The sequence below is a fragment of the Micromesistius poutassou genome (genome assembly GCF_964030765.1).
Source record: "Micromesistius poutassou genome assembly, chromosome: 4".
Classification (NCBI taxonomy): Eukaryota; Metazoa; Chordata; class Actinopteri; order Gadiformes; family Gadidae; genus Micromesistius; species Micromesistius poutassou.
In genome coordinates, this window is record NC_140274.1 from 13,883,625 (window position 1) to 13,911,061 (window position 27,437).

General features: G+C 42.1%; 2 protein-coding genes across 2 annotated transcripts in view; one reads left to right on the plus strand and one right to left on the minus strand.

The window, feature by feature from the left end:
* Window positions 1–11,215, plus strand: part of LOC311341525 (transmembrane protein 255B) — a gene marked incomplete at both ends in the record, with an annotated part of 14,181 nt that extends 2,966 nt beyond the window's left edge. The window contains 6 exons of the mRNA XM_084466355.1: window positions 2,962–3,051; window positions 4,915–4,995; window positions 5,160–5,245; window positions 5,546–5,705; window positions 9,567–9,671; window positions 11,072–11,215. Coding sequence (XP_084322481.1) covers window positions 2,962–3,051; window positions 4,915–4,995; window positions 5,160–5,245; window positions 5,546–5,705; window positions 9,567–9,671; window positions 11,072–11,215 — 666 coding nt within the window. The remainder of the gene's footprint in view (window positions 1–2,961; window positions 3,052–4,914; window positions 4,996–5,159; window positions 5,246–5,545; window positions 5,706–9,566; window positions 9,672–11,071) is intronic.
* A 5,244-nt stretch (window positions 11,216–16,459) lies between these two features.
* The window catches only part of rasa2 (RAS p21 protein activator 2), a 29,921-nt gene continuing 18,943 nt past the window's right edge, over window positions 16,460–27,437 (minus strand). Inside the window, exons 19-24 of the mRNA XM_084467116.1 lie at window positions 26,035–26,141; window positions 21,437–21,519; window positions 20,663–20,871; window positions 19,564–19,667; window positions 19,010–19,190; window positions 16,460–18,841 (exon numbers count right to left, since the gene is read on the minus strand). Of these exons, the coding sequence (XP_084323242.1) occupies window positions 18,802–18,841; window positions 19,010–19,190; window positions 19,564–19,667; window positions 20,663–20,871; window positions 21,437–21,519; window positions 26,035–26,141 (724 nt within the window). The 3' untranslated portion in view covers window positions 16,460–18,801. The remainder of the gene's footprint in view (window positions 18,842–19,009; window positions 19,191–19,563; window positions 19,668–20,662; window positions 20,872–21,436; window positions 21,520–26,034; window positions 26,142–27,437) is intronic.

Below are 27,437 nucleotides of genomic sequence, written 5' to 3' on the forward strand. Positions count from 1 at the left end.
GCCCCTGTTTTGTTCCCTGTCAACAACTGACAGGGAAATATGCTGGGTATTCTTAGGAGACCAGAAGTATCAATCTTACCTTAAGTTAAAGGTGGTTGTTAAACACAACAGCCAAAGGAATGATCCTCAAATCAGATTAGTCTGGAAGGGGTTATTGTTTTACAAACACATACAACCTGTGCCAGCTAAGAGCTTATTTATATTAAACACCACACTCAGGTTATTCTACCTTACAGTTTCCAGACATAGTGTGAATAGTTTGTTTAATAGATAGATGGCTCCATAAATAGATAAGTATAAATACTTGATTCATCGCGAAGGAAATTCTAGTACCATACCAATTTAATACAGCTGAGTCTGAATAATTGTATATTCGGATAGCCGTAGGTAGGTACTCAAATCTCAGTTCAGTATTTGAAGGCTCTGGTCCCATAAAAAAACTTTTTTATCTTTGCATATTTTGGAAATACAGGTAGAAAATAAAATATCCACATGATAAAAACAACAATTTGTACAGGAGCCAGCCAGCCCTCAGTCTGAGTACGCATCACCTCAGTGCTTCAGTTGAGGTTATCCATTATCAGAATCTATTTGCTTTGTGATATTTCTAAATAATCCTCCTCTCACTCAAATCTGTGTGTTTTTAGGAAACATTCAGGCTTCATTGAAACTCTGTTGTCAGCGAGTCACAGAGTGTATCCGAAAGCCACTGACTTCCATGCTGCAATCCTGTGATATCATAGTTATGCTTTTTGGGTTATCAAAATTAAAAAAAACAGGATAAACTTGAAACGGATAAAAGGATAAATAATTTGTTCATAAAAAATTCTACAGCCGTGGTCTCCGCCGGCTCAGACATTTATAATATCATCTTATATTAACATAGTGTAACGACTGATGGAACCACAGGGAAAGGGACTCAAATGCACCTCTGAGGCAAAACATTGGCTAACAAGAATAGTGTTTACTTGTAGAAACAACGGTCGGTACAAGGGTAATCAGTTGGAGATCAGGCAAACAATCTGGCAGAGAGAAGACCAAGGCGTAAGCCGTGGTCTTCAAGTACAGACTTCCGAGAACACGAGTACGCACCTGCAATTGGAACAGCAGCGGACTCGATGATGCATTCTGGGATATTTAACGGTCCCAAGTCCACAGGAGTCACCTCCGATGCATCCTCGGTAGAACGGCCTCATCGAGAACGCATCGAGAACACTTCCGGGTTTTACGACAGTACTCGTGTACTCACGTACTTGGAATTGGAACAGTGCTTGGGCTACCACTGATGACGTTTATCGAGAACGCAAGTACACGAGAACGCGAATTGAGAAACGGCTGTAGTTGGGGAAAACAAGTGGGAAACTCAAGCCGTATCTCAATTCGCGTTTTTGTGTGTTCCCTGTATTGAGAAACGGCTAGAGTGAGGGAAACGCACTGACTAAATAGACTAGAGGGGAATGATAACGAGGGAGGGACAGGTGAAAACAATCAAGGTGAGGGAGGACACGCACAGAGGCGGGAAACAGAGGGGCAGTTAGCAAAGTATCTGAAACGAGAAGTGAGGAAGACAAGGTAGAACTGGAAACTATGAAAGAATGAATGAAACAAAATGCTCAAGAAACAAAAAACTCATTGAGCAGGGCGAGATGTGATGCTTAGCATGTGACACTCTTTATGAGTACATCAGATTTTATTGACTCAAATGTTCAACATGCTCAAGGTTGAAAGGCTAATATAATCGTACCACAAAATGAACAGTGGTTACTTTAATTGAGGTCAAAGCTGAGCTGGTCAAGGTCTTTAAAAGATGTAATAAATATTTGTGTTGTAAATCTTGAGGGCAGCACTGTGGCAAGCAGAGACTCTTCATCTGAACACTGCATCTCAAGGAAATAAGTCATGATGTTTTGGCTGGCATAAAGAAACAGTCCTCTACATTTCTTACATTTCTTTCTTACTTGGCCTTGCACAAGCTCTCGGCTTATTTGCAACTTCTCCCCATAGCAAGAGGACATCATGTCTGTTTTTCATTAGCATCACTTACACTAACAGAGAACGAGGGATAGGAAGTCAAACTAATCCTAGGGAGAAGTCCACAAAGTGACCCCAGTCAAACTCAATAATCAGTTCATAATGCTATTGAGGCAATAGAGCCTTAAAACAGCGTTCATCTCCAATATGGACAAGGGTTTTTGGAGAACTCACCAGTGGATTCCTGTGGGACAGAGTGGATGGATGTGCTCAGTGGATGGATGTGGATTGGATCAGCGAGCTGTGCTTGGATGTAACGTTTGTTATTCTTTGGATTCTTGTCCCGCCCACGGACCACTGATAAGGTCAGCGGCCATGTGATAAGAAGATACAAAGGGGAAAAGTGAAGACGTGCTTCTGATTAAACATTAATTTTTTTTCCACCAAGTAGAGTTATAACATATGCATTTTTTAAGATGGTTACAATGATATGTTATTAGTTATCTATTTGTGTATTCATGATGCACGATACATACAATGCTTCCAAGAAAGCATACTTTGCATTAAACCTGAAACAGACCTCTGCGGCCTATTGCATATCCCGGTTATGAGACAGAAACAGCATTCAAGCCAGACTCTTTGAAAAGGTCCCACAGTTATATGGGCTGTTTATCTTTCATGGTTTGTATAGGATAATCAGAGCCAGCAGTGACCCTGGTATGGTTACCTAGTGCACTTACTGTCAGGGTCAATTTGCTGTTCTGTGTCGTGCCTTAGTATAATGGTCTGTTCATCTGCATTCCCATTGAGCTGAGTTTATATTGTTGTCAGTGGGACGGGGGGACTGTCTATAGAGGTTAGGGTGTTTGACTCCCAGCGGGAAGGTTAAAAACCCAATGTCTGCATTTCACCTGTAGGTGTTTTTGACGACCTAAAGACCTACCTGCTGTTAATATGTCCTCCTTTATTGTGGTTCACATCTCTGCCCAGCTGACGGCGGCCATTGTTTTCCTGAGCTTGGGAATCATGGCGTCCTTTCTGTGTCTGGTGATAGACGGCGTCTTCATCGTCTTCAACATGGTGAGTTACCCTCACCCCTCTGACTGGCTTGAAGTGAAACAATGGATTGTATATGTAACCTTCCGGTGACCCCTTGAGACGGGGTATCTATAACTTAAGTTCTATATCTAAATTTGATCAGATTACTTGAGATTCTAGGTTCACATCCGATTGATAAGGAGTTTGGTTTGTAGCCTAATACACATAGGATTAATGAGACCTCCAACCCACACAACGACACAAGACCACGACTTGAGAGAATAACATATGTATTTTAAAGAAAAGACTTTCAAGGAAATATATTGCATTCGTTCTAACAGTGTTCAACTTACAATATAAACGTTACGTTAATATAACTGTTACGTCAGTTTTAGTTTGTCTTGGGCCCAAGAACTAAAAGAAAAACTAGAGAAAACCTGAGTACTCAGAATAAAAAAGTAACAAAATAAAATAATCTGGTTTGGTTCCTTAATGTCGTCGTTCCTACCCCTCCTGGATTTGAGCACATTGTCCACGTAACCGATGTCCGACGGGAGACGACGGCATCCAGGAATAGCGATGGTGGTGGAAGCCGTTGAACAGTCGAGTTGAAACAGTTGTCTCTCGTACAAAAAAAAGAAAAAAAAGAACCAGCGTGCAATACGGATTTTAAGTATTCTTTTGAAAAAAAAAACCCGTCCGGAGCTCTCCCCACAGGATTCCTCCCGGACCACCTGTAGCTTCCAATACTACCTTATCTAAATTCTTAAACTACCAAAAAACACCTGTCTCGCAACACCGTATCCTGCGTGTCATCGGCTCTCCGTGCATACGCTTGTGATGCGTTCAAGGGGCATCGTAAAACGCTGTACTAAAATAAAATAACTAAAATCACTTGGGTTACATATATTTAACCAAATTATTGTTTTGCCAATAAGGGGTCCAAAGGTTTTTTTGTCACAGGAGGCTTTTGTGTTGTAATTGTATTCATGTCATTCATTTCATTACTGCAATTCTCCCGTGTGAATGTTTGTATGTCTGTTGTTCTCTGGGCTGTTTGCTTTAAATGGACAGCCCACAAAACACAATGACTATAATGTACCCTGTCTAACTTGTCCAGTCGAAAGCTGTAAGACAGCCTATTCGAGCAAGCAAATTTTGTATATCTGGGCCTTCAGTCCGTCAACTATAGCAGTTTTTATGGAATATCAATATTTTCCAGCAACAAAGTTCTTGTTACCTATACTCTGGCCTTTTAAATGTATTGAAGACTTGCCATATAAAACACAAATCATGTCAGGATATTGTTTACCTACCAGTTGTGAAACGTTTGCAGGAAAATCCAAACCACTAAATAGTGTTTTTGTTTTTGTTGGCTCTTAACATAAGAAAAGCACATTTCAGAGGGGAAAGGCACAAGAAACTAATGCAACAAATGTTACATGGACAGGTGGTTTGAATTATTATTTTAATCAATGTAATAGCCTACTTTACAATACCAAGTCAGCTGAAATCATAAGGCGGGATAGGGTAGTGGCTAAGGTGTTCCACTTCCGAGCGCTACCAAAAAGGTATTGGGTTTAATCTGCAGGTCTGCAGCCTACCTGTAGGTATCATAGAGCAAGTCGCTTTGGAATACATATCTGCTAAATTACAAAACATTAGTAGAATATTAATGTTAGTCTAATGAGTACTCTTGACTTCAGGAGTATTGCAATAAAGTAAAATTTTAATTATTGTTTTCATTCAATTCAGCAGCATATCTATTGTGAATATATTTGAAATTTGTATGACTGTTTTGGCTGTTTGGCTGTTTAGTGCATTTAGTTAAGCATTTATAACTGAGAATTAATCAATTGCAATTAATCCCCAACATTTTACGATTTTATTTTCCATTTTTGCCAGGATATTCGACCTTTAAAAGCTGGAAGGTGTCAATTCTACACCAGTGGCAGCAGCTACATCTATGAAAACTACCATGCCTCTGTGAGTATCAGTGGTATAGGCATCATGATCAAATGTAACGTGTAAATATGCCATCTTTAATTTGAAAGATATATTGTTGGTTGGTTCTTATTAATACATTGTATGGTCATCTTTGTTTTACTATGGGTTGTGTGCTGAGTGTTTGTTATTGTGTGCTCTGGTAGGTGCCCTGCAGGAACCTGGAGGAGTCCTGCAGTGTGACTATACGCAGTGGCACCTGCTACTGCTGTGATCTGTACGACTGTGCCAAGTGAGACATTACTATACCCTCCTCCTTCTCCTCCTCATCATCTTTCTTCCTCATGCTCCTCTAACTAATCCTCTTCATCGTAGTCAATCTCCTTAATCTATCTCAGAACACAAAACCATTAAATGGTCATATTTTTTCTGATTCAGATTGCGTCCTCTCCCTGCTCCTTACTAACATGTACCTGAATTCAAGTCGCTTTCGATCAACGCTACCACAATTGCTCACCAGTGATGCACGCTATCCTTTGATGCAGCCATCAAAGACATTGATAATGAGGAAAGCTGATGTGCTCTGTTGCAGTGGCGGCTTCCTCAACAACTACTATGAGTTTGTTGGAGTGCGAGGCTGCCAAGACGTGCTGACCCTTTACATCCTCATCTGGACCCTGACCAGCCTCAACTTGGTGGCCTTCGTCATGGGCATAGTGACCGCAGCAGTGCTTGGAAGCGTGAAAAGCCCGGTAATACACACACACACACGTGCGCGCGCGCGTGCGCATGCACGCACACTCGCATGCACACACGCGCACACGCACACGCACACACACACACATAAACACGGCCATACACACAGGACACTAGCAATTTACTGTGTTCATCTTAAATAAGACCTTTCTGCAATGTCAAGGTCAGTTCATGCCTTATTCTAACATTAGAGAGAGAGGGGTAGGTAGCTCAAACACGGGCTGGATTTGGACCCGGGTTGCTTCTGTAAGGACTGAGCCTTAATGGTATGCACACCTGGTTAGTGACCTGGGCCCCCCACTCTATCCAGTGAGCCATCGGGCCCCCCACTCCACCTGGTTAGAGACCGGGCCCCCCACTCTATCCAGTGAGCCATCGGGCCCCCCACTCCACCTGGTTAGAGACCGGGCCCCCCACTCTATCCAGTGAGCCACCGGGGCCCCCACTCTACCTGGTTAGAGATTGGGGCCCCCCACTCTACCCAGTGAGCCATCGGGCCCCCCACTCCACCTGGTTAGAGACCGGGCCCCCCACTCTACCCAATGAGCCACCGGGGCCCCCCACTCTATCCAGTGAGCCATCGGGCCCCCCACTCCACCTGGTTAGAGACCGGGCCCCCCACTCTATCCAGTGAGCCACCGGGGCCCCCACTCCACCTGGTTAGAGATTGGGGCCCCCCACTCTACCCAGTGAGCCATCGGGGGCCCCCACTCCACCTGGTTAGAGATTGGGCCCCCCACTCTACCTGGTTAGCCACCGGGGCCCCCCAGGAGTCATTCGACCATGAAAATCAAAATGACCCAGAGAAGGGTGAAAACAAAGAAAATGTATTCCAGGCCACAGTGTGTCTCTTGTTTATGATGCGCTCGGCAGACAGGCCCCTACAGGATATGCACTGAGGAAGACAGAGACGGCAGACCACCTTCTGCGCTCACGTGCATCTGTGGGTGTGGGTGTATGTTTGTATTTGGCTGTGTGTGTGTGTGTGTGTGTGTGGCTGTGGCTGTGTGTGTGTGTGTGTGTGTGTGTGTGTGTGTGTGTGTGTGTGTGTGTGTGTGGCTGTGTTTGTGTGTGTGTGTGTGTGTGTGTGTGTGTGTGTGTGTGTGGCTGTGTTTGTGTGTGTGTGTGTGTGTGTGTGTGTGTGTGTGTGTTTGTGTGTGTTTGTGGCTGTGGTTTGTGTGTTGTGCTCCTCTCCATGTGGTTAATGCTCTGGCAGAGGGATCCTCTATAAAGGCAACCAATGCATCCAGTTGTTTTGTGGCTGTCCGGGCTGACCATGAAATCCCACGGCAACCGGGAAGCCTGGAGATTGGGATCTGGTGCGGATTTTCAAATTACCGCGTGAACAGGATCCAACCCAACAACCCCCCCGATCCAACCCCCAACCCAACAATCCTGTCTATCGGATCCATCTGTTGTATGCATGCTACCATGAACAGATGATGCATCGATGTTGAAGTTATCATAACATCTGTGCATCGATAACTGGGTAATGGGTGCTTCAGGGGTTAGTGGTAGGTGGTGGTGTCTGATTCTGCGCCGAAGGTACGAACCTCAATGTCCACAATGTCCTCAATATGAATGCTAAGTACTCAATACTGAAGTACTAGCAGAAACTGAGCTTTCACAACACGTGTACGAAGTACTCTCTTCTGTAGGAAAATAGCCAAGCATGATGGGTCCCCTTTAAGGAGTTGGTCAGGGACAGGCATCCCTGTCTAGATACTGACATATTGGCTAAGTTTGGACATTGGGCATTGACCCCAAACTGTTAAGGCTGGGAGAGTTAGCTCAACAAACCTAGTACTGCCAAATCTTGCCGCCCGTTCCGCCCTTCTGTGTGGATTCTCTGTGATAAGCAAACAGGGGTGTGGTCTAGAAGGTGGTGAGCATATCCAAACATAATCTGTAACATGAGTCAGAGATATGTGGCACCTGGGGAGTCAAGCCTAACAAGAATGTGTATGCTAAGGTTTAGGATTCAGGCTGATAACACTGTCAGTGCTCAACACATCAAGTTGCCATTTCAATGGATTAACCTTGAAAAAAAAGCGAAGGCGGGCGAACAGAGCTCCATTCTAAATGAAGAAGTCGTTGCTAATCCTCAGTAGGTTCTATGGTTCAGAAGGCCAATGTGGGAACCCATGAAGACAAGATATGGACCACCACGGAGAAGAATATGTCAGCCATTTTATGGGGGCTGTGAATGTCAAACATGTGTCAAAATCTTCATTTTTAAATACGCCCAACATGTGGCGTCCTGATGCACAGTATGCATTGCTTTGTTACCATCAGGGGAACCGAAATAGGACTGAATGATGTTCTTACCGAGCGTGAAGGGAAGGAAGCATTTGTTCTTCATAAAATGCCACCGCAGGCAAGTAGTAAACATCACCACAGCATGGCAGGAAATGGCTTCAGCTTTGTGTTGTCTGTTCCAACAACAAAAAATAAAAGAATACAATTAGATAACTTAGGCTTATTACATTATGGGACCTTGAAAAGGCAACAGAGGAAGGGAGGACATGGTTATCTGCTGTGCTCCCATGCTTGATGAATGGGCTCGTCAAGATTCACAGAGGACATACTGTTCTCCCAGAACCCGACCTGTTTGAACCGTTGCCTTGCCTCCCTGCCGTCACCTTCATCTTATTGGGTGAGGAATGAGACATACTCTTTGAAAAACCAAAACAAAATAGGATATATCTTCCCCTAAAGATCAGGTAAATATAAAGACATAGGGGTAAGGGTGATATACTCCCAGGCCAAAGGTTGTGGGTTCAATATCAGTCTGCACAAAAGCAGAAAAGCAGAGACTCACAAAGCTTACTCAATGTGTTTACCTTGAGTGCGGCTTCTTACAGCTTGATCATGAAAGGCTGCAGTCTGCAAGCTGTCTGTCCTCACTATGTATGTTCTGTGTACTTGTTCTGTGTAATCAGCTATTTGAGAGCATTAACCTGCTCTTTAATAACATGGTCCTGGATTCACTGTGAGTTGCATATTTTAAGATGATGAAAGGAAAGTGCGATAGGTCCAACCATTCCTCCTAAAGGTGCTAGCATGCTCTGAGAACCCTCTTTTCTTTCTACCACAGCCAGTTCCCATGTCAGCTCAATTCACTGAATACTATTGAAAGCTAGGCAGTGAAATGAATCTCAGGCCACTGGTGAGGACAGGGACAAGAAGATCAACCCTGTGGGGCAGTTAGATCAGCCTCATATGTCTGTGCGTGCCACTTTTTTCCCAGTATTAATTAATTCCTTTATCAATTTAATTGAATTTGAGTTGCTGGTATTCGTTAGCAAAGTATGTCTGCACACACAGGAGTACAATTGTCTGGGAATGTTATGGCCCTGGACTGACGTGGAGCAAAACACACACTGACTGTGTCTGTATTGAATCAAAACTGCACAGATGCAATCAGATTGAACAATCATGATTTTCCTAAAGCATCCACAGTAACACGCCACATTTAAACCGTTTAAGTATAATTTGTGTGACAATGAACAACAAGATGTGGTTATTCCAAACCAGGCCTTGTTTAAGTTTTGTTTTACTGTCTTTTGATGGTTTTTTGTTTTTCCCATTGAATGGGAATTCGCTATGGGAGAAATGTGTGAGCTTTTCTTGTGTCCCTTCACAATTAGCGCTTGGCACAGGCTTTTATGTTTTAATGGACATATTGTGCTTATTTTTACGTGGAATTGTGAATTTTGCTACCTGCAAGCTAATGTCTTACTGTACAGGGGCTGTGGTTCCATGACCAGCAATCGCTTGAATACCCATAGGTCTCTGAATGCAAGCTTTAGCATTCTGCATAACTGTAATGTTTGTGTGTTTGTATTCATGGTCAGACAAGTTACAGGCTGGTGAGCCAGTCTTCACAGGACCGTACGTCTTCTCCTACCGCTCCACTGCTGCTCAGTGACAACCCACACTCGATACAGCCTCTGCATCTGGTCAGTGACATTGAGTTGCAAATCAAATTCTGCATTTCTTTATGTGTTTTTATGGTTCTGTGGTCGCGTATAGACTCCTGTGTGTGGAGGCTTATTATTATTATTTATGTCAAATAATTATGAATCAAGAAGACAGTCTTAGCCTCCATAACATCGTCATTGCTTAAACACTAACTGATAAACAACACATGAACATGGTCGTTAGTAAAGCTGTCTGTCGTAATTAAACGGAAAGTCATGTATAGAATTCCCCTGATTCTTAGCACTTCCAGAACGGTGCTCTGAAGATGGAGTTGAGATGATTTGTCTTGTGCAGCTGCAACCTCCCAACACAATATGATATGAAGAACACATATTACTGATCATCAGGACACCTTTTCCCCAAGGGGGATAATTCAATATCTAATGTGGTCTACCAATTTTGAACAATTCCAGCACAGAATTATGAAACCAGGCATGGTCCTCCCAGGTCTTGCTGATGAATATTAAAGAACACTTTGTTGAACAGATCACAATTGGGCCACAGATCATGTCTACATTGTTTACTTTTTGTCTGACTGATCTGTTAGGGGGGTCTAGTTAATCTCTTAAGATGAACATGAATCATGATATGGGGCGATATCTTGTGATATATACAATGGGTCTTAGATCATTACGATGTGTAGGAGACCTTGTCCACATGATTATTACGTGATTGTGGTTTGAAGGGGTCTGATTAAACAAATGATCAGACCAAAGGTGCACATGGCTTCAAATCTATGTTAACAAGGTCCTCTGTTTAGCCTTTCACTGGTCAAGACATTCAAATAACTCAATCTTCTTGTTGTCTCTCTCTCTCCCTTTGTCTCTCTTTCTCGCTCTCATCTCTCCCTATCTCTATCTCTTCCTCTCTCTCTCTCTCCCTCTTTCTTTCCCTCTCCCTCTCTCTCTCTCCCTTTCTCTCTTCGTCTCTCTCGGTCTTCTGTCTCTCTCTCTGCCTCTCTCTCTCTCTCTCTCTCTCTCTCTCTCCCTCTTTCTTTCCCTCTCTGTCTCTCTTGGTCTTCTGTCTCTCTCTCTGCCTCTCTCTCTCTCTCTCTCTCTTTCTCTCTCTCTCTCTCTCTCTCCCTATCTCTCTCTCTCTCATCTCTCCCTATCTCTATCTCTTCCTCTCTCTCTCCCTCTTTCTTTCCCTCTCCCTCTCCCTCTCTCCCTTTCTCTCTTTGTCTCTCTCGGTCTTCTGTCTCTCTCTCTGCCTCTCTCTCTCCCTATCTCTCTCTCTCTCTCTCTCTCTCTCTCTCTCTCTCTCTCTCTCTCTCTCTCTCTCTCTCTCCCTCTTTCTTTCCCTCTCTGTCTCTCTCATTCTTCTGTCTCTCTCTCTCTCTCTCTCTCTCTGTCTCCCCCCCTCTCCCTCCTCCATCCAGGGAGGCTCTCTGTACCCCTCTGTTGGGTCAGGTAGGGTTACTCCTCAGAGTGATCCGTCCTCACCGCTGGAGACCAACCCCCCTCCGTTCGCCCCTCTGTCCAGCCGGCTGCGCTACACCGCGCAGCAGGGCTTCCCAAGCTGAGGCACGCCGCGGCCCTCTGGTCTGTACCTCACATACTGGGGAACATCTGCTTTCAAATGGGGTTCAAGGATTCGGCGTAAAAGTGAGATAAGGGAAAATTAGTCAAACTAGCACAGAACCTGCTAGTTCATTTGGTAAGAAAGAAAAAAATGTTACGACGCACATTATTTGCTCGTATTCATTATGAATATTAATAATATGATGATCGTCACACAATCAGTTCACGTATTTAGTTAATGAGAAGTTACAAATTCATCCAAAAGCCCTTTTGTTGGGCCTTTAATCAGCTGGAGGACAGATGTTGCACTGAGCAGAGGTACTGTGTCCCCGCACACCGCAGGAAGGTCACTTATAGGATAATTAGGGTGTGTGTTTGTGTGTGAGTAGGACGATATTTTACAACCCAGCCCAGAGGATAATGGATAATGTGCTGCGAGCGTTAAGCAGATGTGTCAGAGACATTGTTTAACACCCTCCCAGCCCTGTTATAATGAGTATATTGGAGCATGGTGGGGTTTAAAGCTTAGTGTTTTGTGTGATTGCCTTTTAACACTCACGCAAGGCATGGGGAGCAAGCCATGGTTAACTGCCATTTATTTCAATGGTATATAGTATTACAGTATTTATTTTACTGTTGGACATCTTAATAATGCTATATATATATACAGAGAGAGAGAGAGCTCAATTATCCAAACACTTGGACACTGGACGAGACAGCAGAGGGTTATGATGAAGAAGGCTCCAGGTTTACCCCTATGAGACATGAACGCTGACAGGGTAAAGAGACTCCTTAATCAATTACTGAATGGTTGTCAAGCATGGGGTAACAAATGATGATATTCTCAATTGAAATAACTGTGTGAATACTCATGCTGTTATTTTAATGATGTATTTGGAAGAAAACTGAATCTGACATGATGACATTAATACAATAAATAACTTTAAACACAAACACACGCCATACTAACATCAAGGCAATCACAGTGAAATGTGCCCAGAGTGTATAGGATGTTTCTTGTATGGGTTGTTGGGGGGACATGTTCTGCTATGTTTAATAGGAAGCAAATGAGAAATATATATTTTGTAAATTAAATGTAAATGACTTATTTTATCTATTAATTATGCTTTGTGTACCATATGTTGGTGTCACTGCATGTTGCTGTTTTCCCTGGTGTAAAAGTTGAATTCTAAATTTAGTTTGCATCACTTTCATGTCATATCCAGCTGCTATTTGCATATGTTTTGTATGTTTAACCCCATTGTCAACTGTAACAGTGCAAATGTCAATCATGCATTATCTGTATGCTTCTTTATTGTTTCACTGACCCCGCACTTCAATAAAAAGTGTTGAAAGAAGCATGTGACTGGAGTTCAGTAAACCCCCAAGAGTAGACCAATCAGAGCTTCATCCGAGCATATCATCCCCAGACAGACATGGCAGAGAAGTACTGTATATCAGGCGCCATCAGGCAGTAGACACTGAAGAAACAGGGGGTACAATAACTTGTCTGGTGTGTATTCACATCAAAATGAGAAATGATTAGATATTTGGGGATCTCTGACAATGCTTCTAGTTTCCATTCCCACACATACTGAGGTAGAGAATGGGATACTGATTGTATCTGAATAAATAGACAGTGGAAATACTAGATGGAAATCCAAGAAGGCTATAAATGACCTCACATGAAATTTATTGGAAAAACACTGCTGTTTTTTTTAATCTTACTTAATTTAAATACCATTTCGTTTTGGGGTTTTATTTTAGAAATCTCAGTGTTGACTCTTGGCAACACCCATTTTAAAGTTTTCCTATCATCCTTGACTACCGCTACTACTATCGCAAAAAGTAATCGCAAATGAGTTCTTAAGAATTGTGTCTCTGTCTCACTCTATCTCTCTCTCTCTCTCTCTCTCTCTCTCTCTCTCTCTCTCTCTCTCTCTATTTCTCTCTATTTTTCTACTTACCGCATTTCAATATTCTGATATGTTATCTTTGGTCTCTTCTATAATTCACATTCCTCCAAACACTTGAGAGCAAATATTTTACACATTGTATTTTCAACCAGATTCATATGAAATACATTAACTTGAAAATAGTGTTTGTGGTTAGGGTCTTAAGACCATGTGTCCCATGGTTTTTAGTAAAAAACAATGAGACATTGTTTTAAGTAAAAACCATGGGACACTTCAACCTTTAACTTAGACAGATTGTTGTGGGAAGGATCACAGGGATATAGGTATGCTTACCTTCACACGTGGTTTGGAAAAACAACCCTCTCTCTCTCTCTCTAGAGCCCTATGATTGATAATGTCATCTAGTGTAAATATTTCTCTCTTTACATTGTTTTCTCACAGGGTTGGTCTCTTGCGGCGTTCCCTGCGGTCAGACCGCCCACTGGACATAGCTCAGAGGAAGTGTTGTTATCTTAGAAAGCAAAGAATGAGACTTATGGTTTGATGTTCAAATGGCATCATTTCAACCTTTTCACCTCACCTGACTTACTTTAAAATACAGTATCAGGTGCATCCTCAGAACGGCTAATAGCACTGAAGTCTTTGTGAATGCAGTCAATTCACATAATATTCAAATGAGAACATGAGTGGAACTACCAAACATGTTGCTAATGAGGATGATAAGTCTGGTTAATATTGTCATATTTTAACCCCTTCTGAATAAGATTCTCTGGTAATTACCCACAAAATGTTTAATTTTCTCCTGTTAATAACATGTCAGGGAAGTTCTCCATCAAGCTTTTAGCCTGAAGACAACATCAAAGATCACAACCATTAAGATAATCCAGCCACATATGTGTTTGGTAGCTCCAGAGAAGGTGACGCAAGGGACTATGAGAGTAAGGGAGAGCAGGCCAGCCATTGCAAGTGACTCAGCTTGGGGCTGTGTGGACAGAATCAGTTTGGTACGCTCCAAAGCTCATTGGAGGTCGCCAAGTGGGAGGATTGAATAGCTATTATTTACGGATATTTGGTTCATTATTTATTCATTTGGCACTTTTATCCAAGACACTTTCATCCAATGTGACTTTTTATTGTCATTATATAGCAGGAGGAATGTTGCTCAAGGGTGCCGACAGGTTGACTGCAGACATTGGGTTTTGAACCCAGAATCGGCTGGCATTCAAACACCCTAATCACTTGATTATCCATGCTATTGACCTCATCATACTGACGTCTGGCATGCATTGGAACCACAATGTAGTTGCCTGTGAAGCATTATGTTACTCTGAACCAAAGGCTGTCCCTCTGGTAAAGTCCCTCCCCACAGAAATGAGGAAATGATTAAGGGTTCAGGGGGGAACGACTGTCTCCACCTGACTGGCTCTGGTATATCTTCATCAGAAAGAGATGATCATGAGAGCAATTCATTCAGAGCATAACGAGAGTGTGGCTGGGTTTACTCTCCACAGGATAGAGTGAATGGTCAGCTGTGTGATCCCCTGGGGCCTGAAGCAGAGACAAGCTGGGAGAAACCAGTCGGGTTTAAGTCGTCCGCCGTCCGAATGCGTGCAGACCGGCTCTCTTCCGGTGAACCGTATCAGAGCAAAACTTTTGGCAAACATGTCACTGGGGGCTGTTACCGTTTGGGTAGCACCCAGCTAATGTTTCGGACCCAGGAGATGATGTCTCACTAATTGAATTGTTCAAAGGAACATTGAAAGATTTCTGAAAAAGCAGAGGATGGTCCCCTTGAGATGCATAGCAGAGATAAAACGCAGATAACATACATTAATCATGTTGAGAAGGTTCACTCCATCATGGTGGAATGTGAACTGTGTACGTATGTTGTTTTTTTATGGAGCACGGTTCCAAGTCTGTGGATGGTATTTAATTTCTCATTGCAAGTTTTAAAAAGATAATAATCGACTCTAAATCACGAGATGTTCTGGTTCGGCCATTTCTCAGCTGTAGGTGGGATCTCGTCATGTTGTCCTGAAACAATTTTATATTCCAGTTGGATATTACTTTGTTTTGGAAAGCAAGTTAAAACGCTTAATGGCTTTTGATTGGAAACTTGTTTTTTATATATGGTTATAATTCAAGCTCTAACACAAAAAAAGGCTAATTTGACCTTTTTATGGCTGCATCACATGCTGCAAATACAATGTTAATATGAAGATTCTGTAATGTAAACAACAGTATTTAATGACGCTTGATGGGGAGCATACATTGCAGGCTGGATGACTTGGATGGGATGCTTTCCAAAGACACAACAGGAGATGGGAGGAATCTGTCTGAGATGAGCAAACGTCCCTGCCTTACGGATGGACGCAGGCTGTGATTAACTAGGCCTGTGTACAGGACTCTGGCTGTGGGCAAACTAAACCAACCGTGATCAATTTTAACAGCTCACAGATTTCACAACCACAGCATGTAACAAATGTTTTAAATACAAAAGCAGTTAAATGGAATTGCTTAAAAAGCTTCCTAGCTTGCTACATAAAAAGCATATAAAGAAAATATGAATGGAGGATGAAGGATGCAACATTGCCATTTCATTTAAACATTAATCTGTGTGTTTTACCATTGGCAGATCCTGTGTAGCCAAACATCAAGGTGGTCCCTTTGTGTTAAAAGTGGTGGGGCTATAAGAGCTAAGATGATCTTTTTCCTTATGGTCTTTAACGTATGTGATTTAATGTCATGGGGGCTCGATAAGAGAAGATCATTAAAGTGGGAAATAAAGCACAAAGATGCACAAAAAGGGCATAGGGCTACGACAGATTAGACAATACAAAAATACTCTGCACAAAGCACGTCGACCACACAAGTAGCAGTAATCCATAAATATCTCATCCAGGACTTCAACACCATGTCGACAGTCATGTACTATAGAAAGCACCAGTGATCCCAGCGATAACAACCTCACCGCCCTGAAATATGGCATACAGAAACCACAGAAGAAACAGCTGTAATTCAGAGCATATTTAACAAGTAATGTTTTTTAAGTGATGGGGACAAAGTCACCCATTTCAAAAAGCGGTGGGGATATGTGGAATTATGTTGAAACACACCACATAATTATAAACATACACGCTTACTTTGAGTATTTCATGTTCAGTACATTTACATTAAAAAAATACATAAAAGCGTCCTTTCAGAACCAATACAAAACCCGACAGCCACATAATACTGTTCTGCCCTCAAGAATCAACCCTTACCCTACTTCAACCGCATGCTATTTGAATTCCACACAACTCCAAAGCACCACTCGGTTTGGACACAGCATCTGATCCAGATAATGTTTATTTTCAAGTTAATGGGAAAAGTAAAATGTGGATATGGAAAATATTAAAATAAATGACTGAAGGAAAGATAAAAAATAAAACAAACAACGTTTACCTTCATACATAAATAAAGACATATGCCGCATGGATGATAGCGTAGCGTTGACGTATAAATGCAAGCTTAACCTCCAGACTGAATTATTTGTTGATTTTGTTTCTGAATGTCTATGCATCATCGTTGCACCACCTTCAGGAGTTGAGAGACTCACTGGGCTAAAAAGTATTACAAAAAAGTATACATTTATACATTTCACCTGCTGGAGTGTATTCAGTGGTTGAATCCGGTATAGTTTCCCTTTGCAGTCTGTCCATCCGCAGTCTGCATTTAAACATGATTACTATCCAATACGGTGAAGGAGTACAGGCTTTAACTACACCAGATAACACTGCATCCACTATCGACAGATGGAGATTATGCAGCGATATTACCACGTTTAATTGTCTGGAGTATTACGAAAAGCAGCCAGTATTCAAAGTAGCACTGAAGACATTAACAGACATTGAAGTACCATTAATAAATCAACACAATATAAGCAAGTTAAGAAATCACAGTGTTAAGAAAAGATACACAAAAACAAAACAAAACATGGAAAAATATGACAAATGTGTCACTACAGAAATATATGATTGAGACTAAACAAATATTTTCCACACAATTGATAAAACAAATCATTGTCTGACATTGTGTTTTGTTCAGCATTTGTAGTCAATTCAAAATTCAAGTTTCTACGTACTTTGTTTTAAACCTCATTGTTCATATGGTCAAATTCTAAATTATGTGGCAGTATAAACATTAATAACCATTCGAAATGCTGCAAGTCAGATGGTTGACGCGTGTAATGAGAATAGTGCCATCAAATCCCACCTCCAACTCGTGGGGGGCTGGACCTGTGTCCCTGTATCGCGGATTTCTAATTTCTAATAAAAAAAACAACCAATTTTTTTTCACTTTGGAGGGGAAATAGAGGGATATATAAAGAGGGTCAGTAACATGGTATAACAAAGCAAAGGGCGATACAAGACCATGAGAGAGTGAGAGTGACAGTGAAAGAGAACGAGAGAAAGAGAGTGAGAGAATAGTTTTGGACAGCGATTATCTGGATTGATATCAGGGCTGAGGTTAGCCTGGTGGGATTGATCACTGCAGAGATGAGGACGCTGTAGTTGTGACGCACACACACAGAGGAAAAGGTACCGATATCACACATCACATTCACATAGGTGACCACTGACTGACCACAGGGCTTCCGAACTGACCAGATGCAATCCAATTGTCTTCGTCATTAAAAGCCAAAAGACGCTTTAGAGAAATGGGTCACATGAACCAAATATATAATTTCTTTCCTTTTTTTTTTTAAACAACTGTATTCAAAATACATTAATATATATATTTTTTTTCAAGTCATCCTACAAAATTGTCTTTGGTTAGGAAAAATAGCAAATTAAACTACCGACTATAAACAGGAATGAATGAACAGGAACAGGGGACAAGAATTTACAGGAGATCATGCAACTGATCAATATGGGGAACATTAAATGCTGATACCATGTATCTAAATGTTTCCATCTGGACTGATCCAAATGTTTAAAGTGCTTCTGCATTAATCCCTCACGTCAAGATATGAAAGAAACTGTACATCTATCAACAAAGTAAGGCAGATCGGCTTGAACTCGTTTCTAACAGGTACGCTGTATTTGTTCAGGCTAAATAAAAAAAACAAGTCATAGGGGGAGGATAAAAAACAAGATATCTGGGCAGGGGCGAAAGGGAAAATCCCTTTTAAAAAGATTATGAGTATAAAGGTCTGCCGTTTGCAAAACATTCAGAGATTGTAAAAAGCATCATAAGGGTTCTTGACGATACAAAAACGAGTGAATAAAAAGTTTTTTTTAGCAGCCTATTCACACACCAACTAATGATGTCTTACAAAAAACATTTGTAGGGAGAAAAAAAAAAAAGAATAAGAAACTGAATTCAAAGGCCAAAGAAAAGAGCTCTGTGTATCCCAGACCTGGGGAAAGCACACACTGGAGTGGGAGTGGGCTAAACCAAATAACACACGGGGGGCTCCCCTGACCACCGCTGGGAGGGACCAGGAGGACGAGGACGGGGGATGCGGCGGTTTCGGTCATCCCTTTCTACAGGTCAAGTCCTCGAGACTGCCGTGTCCTAATGGCCCGTGGGTCCTCTTCCATGCCGTGGGGATGGGGGTGGGTGCTCAGGAGGCCACACTCTCCTGGTGGAGCAGCGGCACACCTCCACCAGCCGGGTAGGGGCCATCTTTAGCCGGTCTGGATACTCTTACCGACTATTGGATTGCCCCTGTAACAGACAAGAATACCAGGATGGGTACTAGTGACACACACACACACACACACACACACACACACACACACACACACACACACACACACACACACACACACACACACACACACACACACACACACACACACACACACACACACACACACACACACACACACGTACAGGCTGCCGTATTTGGCGGTGGGGTCGTTCCTGCGGTCGTGCTGCGTCTGCAGCTCCTCCATGACGTTGCGGAGCTGCTTCAACGTCTGGAAGGTCTCCTTGGGGTCCTGAATGGTGAACTTGGAGTACTCGTCCTGCTCCCTCTGGGGACCCTGGTACACCGCTATACTGGCACACGCATCTACCGGACGCACACACACACACGTGACACTAGATCAGACATTGCCGTTAATACGACACATGCAACCTATGCAACGTGATTGTAAGAGATATTTTTCAATCTTGTTTTTCTAATTTCTTTGATGGATAGTTTGTGTGTATGTCTCTCAGGTATCGGCTCTTAATGTGACCTCAACTCAGTGGGCGTTATTGTATACATTGATTTAGTGTGGACACAAGCATACTACAGCATATTCAGCTAATGGGGGTCCTTTAATAAACAAATGAAGCGATAGCATATTCATTACATTTCAAGCATTTCAAGTGTTCGACTACATGCAGTTTGACCCCTTCACTTGGGACCAAGGCAGAGGACAGGAGACCGAGATGCTTACCCTCCATCTTCTGGAACTTGCCGTCGTTGCATGTGAGCAGGGAGAAGATCCTCTCCGTCTCTCGGTCACAGTCTATATCCAGCTGGAGGTTGGCCAGCATGGGGCTGTGAAGGAGAGTCAACAGGCGTTTGAGGATTCGTCAATGCATGTTAGGATCTGCTCGTCACCAATGCATAATTCAATTCAGCATTTATTCATGAGTGAACCACCTAAAAGTAGTAGGCCTGAATATATAAGGTTTAGAAACCATGTTTATGAAGTTAAGTATTTAAGTATGTAACCAATACCTATTTGATGTCAATTGGATTCCATTGTTAGAGAACATGTGCTGTGTTTACACCACTTTTCCCATTGTTTTACTCAAAAGAGTATACTCGTCAACCATTTGTTTTTTTTGAACGTTTTTAGCGTCTGCTTGATTTCTCAGAGCCGTTTCAAATGTCTCTTTTCATGCCAGGATTAGATGACAAACTTGGAAAAACATCAAACTTCAAATACTGATTTTGATGGTTTGGGCTTCAATCTATTTCCCCATTCTAAGTATCTGGCCTGTCCTTTTGGATTACATGCGTTCAGTTTGTTCAGTTTATGTACCATTATTGTTTGCCAGATGTTCCTAGTTTGTACTGTAATTCTACAGGATTGGGCTCGCCTTCCTTTATTCTAATCATTGTTTTGTAGAAATTGTATCAATATCAGGTTGTCTCTGAGAAAACGGTAGGCCATATAAAATGAAAGCACTAAAAGCACATTATGTAAAGCATCCTGGTGTATTGAAAAAGAACAACTAAATAACCTTTGCCATCGTGTCTTCCCTCACAAATCCTATAGCGCCTCCAAGTTGATTATCCTCCATTATATCTCATAAGAGGGTTGAACTCTGTCAGACAAAGCTTTATATAACACCCGTATTAAGCAGTGCAAGTGCTGTGGTTATCAGAAAAACAGTTTTGTGTTCAAGAAACGGCGCCATCTAGTGGCCAGTGATGAATAAACACTAATGAAACAAGGAACCATGCATAGGTCTGCTGTGGGCGTGAGTGAGCAGGTGAGGGCTATGCAATGCTGTTGGTGGGGGAGGGGGGGGGCAGAGACTCACGTTGTGCACGGTTTACAGCCCGGTGCACGGTCACTCAGGCCTTTGCAGCACTGCCAGGCTCCTCCCGTGTAGGTAGACGGATGGAAGTTGGCGAGTCGTCGCTCATTGCAGCGGCTGAACTGGCTCAGGACTTCCATCCATTCACACGCTTCCACGCAGTTTCCTGCCTGGACGTACAGAGGCTTATCTGCGTGGACCACCTGAAACATCTGGTGAGAACGGGGGGAAAAAACACAAAGGGTTGAAGTTGGGACTTCTATTGGGGACAGTGAAATTGTTTTATTTTCCCCAACAATGAGACGATTTCCAATCTCAGTAAGTACAAATCTGCTAAAACTTGGATTTACAGAGATGTGATTTAAAAGATCTATAGTTATGTACACCACCATACGTAAATGACCATACGTAATAAACGTATGTTACTGTATGTGTATAATGAATATAAACAATGTATTCTCTGATTGTGGTTTGAACTGTTTGTCCCTCCAGATGGTCAATGCAGATAATAAGGATATTTTGTTATCAAAGATGCTTGAGCAAACCAATCAGTGATCTTCCATAGGATAAGAGTCCACCAGAGACCTGAATACATCTGCTGCATCTCGCTGATGAATACAATGATGGACACCTATTAATTTTTACTGCTGTTGAAACAACATCTTCCAAACCGATAAACTACAGGACGATATACACTACAGAACGAACTCCCACAGAGCAAGGCGTCCGTTAACATGAATGTCCGTTTAATAAGTCAAGGAAAAAGGGGAAACTTACATTTTTGCGATTAAAGGCACTTTCATCCAGCTTCTCCACCGCCCGGATATTTTTGACATCGATGATGCATAGGGCCTCCTTCCCTACAGCAGAGAACGCCGGTTCATGAATACGTGCTCAAGAACAACAGAGTACACATAACATGAGTGTGAGAAATAGCCATTGTAGAAGCTCTGAGGTGGGGGAAGTGGATAGACCGGGGAGTAGGGGGGGGGTTACAACGAATTCTTTAAGACCACAATCGAGTTTCATGAGAGTGAGAGTAATTGAGAGTAAAGCCGTGTGCATTTCAGCCACCCTCTTATTATTAATGATATGAAAAGCTGATTCCTAGCCCTGCCACAAACCTCTGGGACATGACACAAAAAAACATGCATTAAAATGTATGTGGCTCCAAATGTTAATTATAATGTTAGTAAAAAAAATGATTTGTTTTAGAAGAACTTTAGTGTGAAAGGATACATTTGGGACTTTTCAACTGGTTATTCCTCAGCAGGGATCCATAATGTTAGAATATAATCTGAGCCAGCAGTGGCCAAAACAGGCTCTTTTAGAGGACATACATTGCCGGGCGCCGTTGCCCCTAAAGATAACATTGCAGCCCAGTTGGTGGACTATGGCTGCATCGTTCTCACTCAATACTGAACCAATTCAAAAAATGGATGTCCACAATTGTATCTTGGACCCAAAATGATGGGAAAATATGGTTCAAGTGGAAAAATCCTAAAGTAATCCCTTGACTGCAAGTGGACACTCGTTTGCTGATGTGAAATAATTCATTGGGGCAATGTCTTTGTATGAATCAGAAATAGAAACTGGAGGACTTGAACGTGTTGATCAATACATGTTTGGATGTTTCACCACAGAAGTATAAAACTCTGAAAGCCTGAATTCCACCATAGAAAAAAACCTCTACATAAATCATGTCCTCCCTCCTAAATACCTATCTAGAGACCAAGCAATAAAATGAGATGGAGGTATTTAAAATACCGGACATCACCCTGGAAAGGCTCAGCACCTGGCCGTGGGAATGGGTCCAAAAACAGTATAGAAAGATTGTATGAATGAAGAGTTTGTTGCACTGAGCCTGTATCAGCGCAGACTGAAATAACTTAAGTTAAATTGAGCATTGTAGACTTTTGAACAACAGCGCTGTTCATTGGTTGCTTTTGATGGCTTGAGGGCCGGGGCCGTCAATCGAAAATGAGTCTTTCTTTCAATGTCCCATAAACGCACACTCCATTGTGATTATAGTTGCGAAATATTTTCCCAAGCATCAAACACATTCTTACTGTGCAGCTTTTTTTTGTGGCACAATTTAAGTGTCCAACAAGGATTGCTCCATGCTTTACCAAAGATACTGGGTGTACTGGACCAACAAATCTACCGTCATATCCTGTCTAGATATACAGAGATATCTAGTGACAACTGTTCATTTGATTAACCATCAGTAACCTTATTTAGAGGAGCAAAAATAATAAGCTTCCAATTACTGTGTAATTGTAAACATATTTCCAGATGGGCAAAATGTAAACAATTTTTTAGTCACTCTTAGTTACCTCAGTGAAACTTAGGGTGTAATTAAATACAAAATGACATAATCATGATTGCTGGCACGAGCACACGATTCGCTGATGTGAAATGATTTATTGGTGCATGCATGTCTTTCTGCGAATTTGAATTTCTCATTTTTACATGTTGAAGAACGGCACCAACAAATGACACCTGATGATGCCTGATTGGTAGTTCGATCAATATGCACATAAGTTATATATATTAACAATGTAGTCTTACAAAAATGTTTGGCTGCCTCACCACAGAAGTATGCATAATACACTGAGAGCCTGTACTCCACCACAGACACACACCTCCCTCCTAAAGATCTAGCTAGACACTGAGCTATGGCCTCCATCTTAGTCCTGAACCATAATATTGACCTCGTTCCCAAGACTGCACCGTGCTAATGTACTATCGCCATCACCCATCAGTTATATTTGACAACCTTTTCCATCTTTTGAACCTACTTTGTTTGATTTTTAATATGTAAATATAAAGGTTATTATTATTTTTTTTTTTATTATTGCTGGTATTGTATTTTTTGGGGGATTGCTATTGTTTAAATTATATTGTCCGTTCCATAGGTATTTATTATTTGTTTGCTGCTGTTAGGCCGAGGAGACACTAAAAGAACATGTGCCACACTCTGTTTTAGTTATATGGGAGTGAACAATAAAACATCAAGACGAATACATATGGAGTTATTTACAAGACCTCACCCGTGCCTACTGGTTTTGTCGAACAAGCCGTCTACAACACTAGAGGGAGGGAGTCAGTTATGCAAGGGTCAAACCTAAATCAGGCCTGATAGTTTCCTGACACAGATGTGCATCTGGCCCACCAGGAATGGATTCTTGTTTTTTGCCACCGACAAGTTCAGATTGTGATAGTAAGTGTCTGACAACATTTCAAATGGATCCCTACAGAGAACTTTGGCTTGATCCAGTCCGTTTGTTATTGTGTCTAACCAAGTCTCCCTCAAGAAGAAATCGGCCGGGAGTTTGGTTGTTGTCAGCCGCCCTCAACGTAACTGACAGGGGAGAACGGGGGGAACAGGGGGAAACTTGAGTGCGAGTTGGAGAGAGGAGCGCCGGTCAGATTTTGTTGTGTTGGACTGCAGAAAAGCGTTAGCTCAAAGATTAGGATGAAGAAGGTTAGAGATTGTAAAGACAATACGGATGAGACTGCAACACCTCAACTCTTTGGTGCGTAATATTTCAGTGTGTGACACTTCTCCGTGAGTGAGACTTTGTTCAATAACAAACAGAGCAGAGCAAGTGATGGGTAAAGGAACCAGTTGTCTTTCCCTCTATGGATCCTTTCTGTGAGCGTGCTGTAATGTCTGAAGCGCTCTCGCTACATACTGGAACAATTTCCAAATAAGTCACTTAGACTAAGAATTATGGGATCATAGGGTCCAGGTTTTACAAGTCCTTGAGTTATCCTTTAATTCCCATTCGATTCCTCATCCCAGGAATGACTTCAGATACCAAAGAAAATAACCAGCTGTCAAAAATAGCTGGGTACCCTTGTAAACAGCTGGGATCTTGCCTGGGTCATGGCTGAACGTGAGAAGTTTTACTCCATCAGCAACATAGAGTGAGTGCAAGGGTACATCAGCATTGTGCACGCACACATCAACACAGTTCACACGCACATCAGCAACGTCGGTGAACTTATTTAGAGGAGCAACTGTGTAATTGTAGGGATATGTCCAGGTGTGAAGAATGTTAAGGATTTATAGTTACTGTTAGTAACCCCAGTCTCACTTAAAGTAATTAAATAAAAAACAATATTATTACCATGCACGATCAGGTGATGTTCCCAATAAATGGGGGAAACTAAAACAAAACACTGTCAAACTACTCACAACCGTGTGTGGACTTTTGGGGTGGGTTAGTAAGACTCCTCAAAAGCAGACAAAAATCCATATATAAACAATAGTTCCTCTCTGTGATGTTGTCACTCGCTTTTACAGAAACAAACGCCTAATTTCTCTGTCTGGTGTGTTTTTCTCTGTACACAACATGATGAGTAGACATTGATTCAGCGTTCACAAACCATAACCAGAGCGAGCACTTCTTATTCTATTGTGGCTTTTGGAGGGCCAAGCGAGCCCTCCTCCATTGACCCTACGATCTGTCTGGATGAGGAGTCACCTGTTTTTACCTCAGTCCACAAGGCATTTTCTGATAGAAAAACATGCCTTGTAGATTAGGCAAGGCCAATAGTTAATCAGCCCGCTCAAAGGGGCCTTATGAGTACCCTTTTGAGCAAATCGAATGTGCTCACATAGTTGGAGCCAATGGGGTTGAACATTCCTTTAAATATCGCAATCAGAGACACAATGTCTGTGTTTTGTAGGCTTGAATGGACCATCATCATGAACTTTGCTGCATGAGAGACTTCACTAGCCTCTCCACATTTTTGCATGGCTGTGAATAGCTCATACTGCTCAAAGCACAGAGAGTTGTTATTGTTTGTGGGATCCACATCAATACCTGGGCAAGCACCCAGACGGCATAATCACACAAAAATCACCCATCATTTGCGTTCAAACTTTCCACTCTTCTGTTGATACTGTGGATACATCTGAATAAATGCAGTATTGACATCACTGCAAAAAGAGTCAGTAGCCTCACCCACGATCTACGAGGTGTTGTAACAAAACACTGCGACCTCTGCTGCATATTTCTTGCATCACGTCTTGCCTCCTACACGCTCTACCCGGGAACCACCCCTCGCCTGAAGTATACAGAGTATCTCCAATATGTGTCAACAAATCTGATGTGGCTTATCTCTGGCTGTGTGTTGCATGTGTGAAAGGGCAACTCTGGGTCATCTCCGGACCCTGTTTCTCTGGAGTTTCTCTGAAGTTCATGTGTGAAAGGCCTATTACACAAACTTTTTGAAGAAACACTCTTTTTTGGGGTATTCTATTATATTCTAAGTATTATACAATGCACTGAAGAACTAGATTTCAATTAGAGATCCCGAGAGAGGACTCCATTCTTCCCTTAAAGTGCACTACATGTCCTTACCTCTGTGTTTGTGATAGGAGAGCTCCCTGTTGGTCACCCTCAGCCACCTCTTCTTGAAGTTTCTCTTGCCGATTCGCTTTCTTCCCTGGGCTCGTTTCTGCACCTCCCTATGGAGACGGGATGAGCCAGGGATAACATTATGGCTACAGCCCTGCTCAATGTAATAGGTACATACGATTGCGTTAACATATTGTTATGTTTACATGTTGGAGCACTTTTCACATTGAAATCCATCACAAAGACCCCTCTCCAGGGATGTGGAATGTCTTGTTTTACTGGAATTTTTATCCCCATAAAACACATCATTGGTTTGATCAAATATATAATGGCTTCATGCTGATGATCCTTCTGATTTGGGTCAGAAACTGTATCAAATTCAGCAACATAATGTTCCCATTTCCTATTGTCTGAAAGAATATGTGCTTCAAGAGCGTTTCAAACATGCATTCCCTGGATGGCCTTGAACATCTGCCCTTTTGATGGATTGGGCAGTGTATGAAGTGTTACCAAAATATATTCCATATACATAGTCCCTAGAGCCTTGAATTATCCAGCACTAGCACACATTAGATCTTAGTGTGTCCCTGAACACTTTTGTGAGGTGCACCATGTTGCCATGTGCATGAACTGTGCTGATGTGCACATGCATGGGCTGATGTACACGTGACCGGTGCTGATGTGGGTGTGCACGGGCTGATGTGCGTGTGAACGGGGCCGATGTGGGCGTGCACGGGCTGATGTGCGTGTGAACGGGGCCGATGTGGGCGTGCACATGCTGATGTGTGTGTGAACGGGGCTGATCTGCATGTGCACCGCTGATGTGTGCGGCGCAGAAAGGTTTTGATGTGATCAGTGATTCCAGGTATGGTGTGACAATATAACAACAAATAGAATAAGAGCGACATTGTTTCGGCATTAATGTTAGCCCAAATACCGTTTTTCAGTCTGCAGTTTGTAGCCATCCCACTGGCTGGGGTTCATAACACTTCTGTTCCACCCAATCAAAGTTGTCCTTTCTATTAATAAGTCACTTTCACTTTTTCTTTTATGCTTCCTTGATTTAGTCTAAAGCCAGTCCTGAGCTAATGCCACCTATAGTATCATTATGCATTTCCTGTTCTTCTAGCACACCAAAACTATCTTGCTGTCAGTTTCTTTCCATGGTATTTCTCTAATGACACTAGGGTTAGCTAAACCTCCCTAGGAATGTTTTACATTATTTATTAAATGTTATTATTATTATTATTAAATTGTATTAAATAATTATATATATAATATTAAATAAATTAATATTATTAAATTATATACATGTTTTCAAATAAAATAAATTGCATTCAGGGCACCCAACGTTTTGTTTTTGCAAGACTGATTGCAGTGGTGCGAGAAACAATGTCTCGCACTGT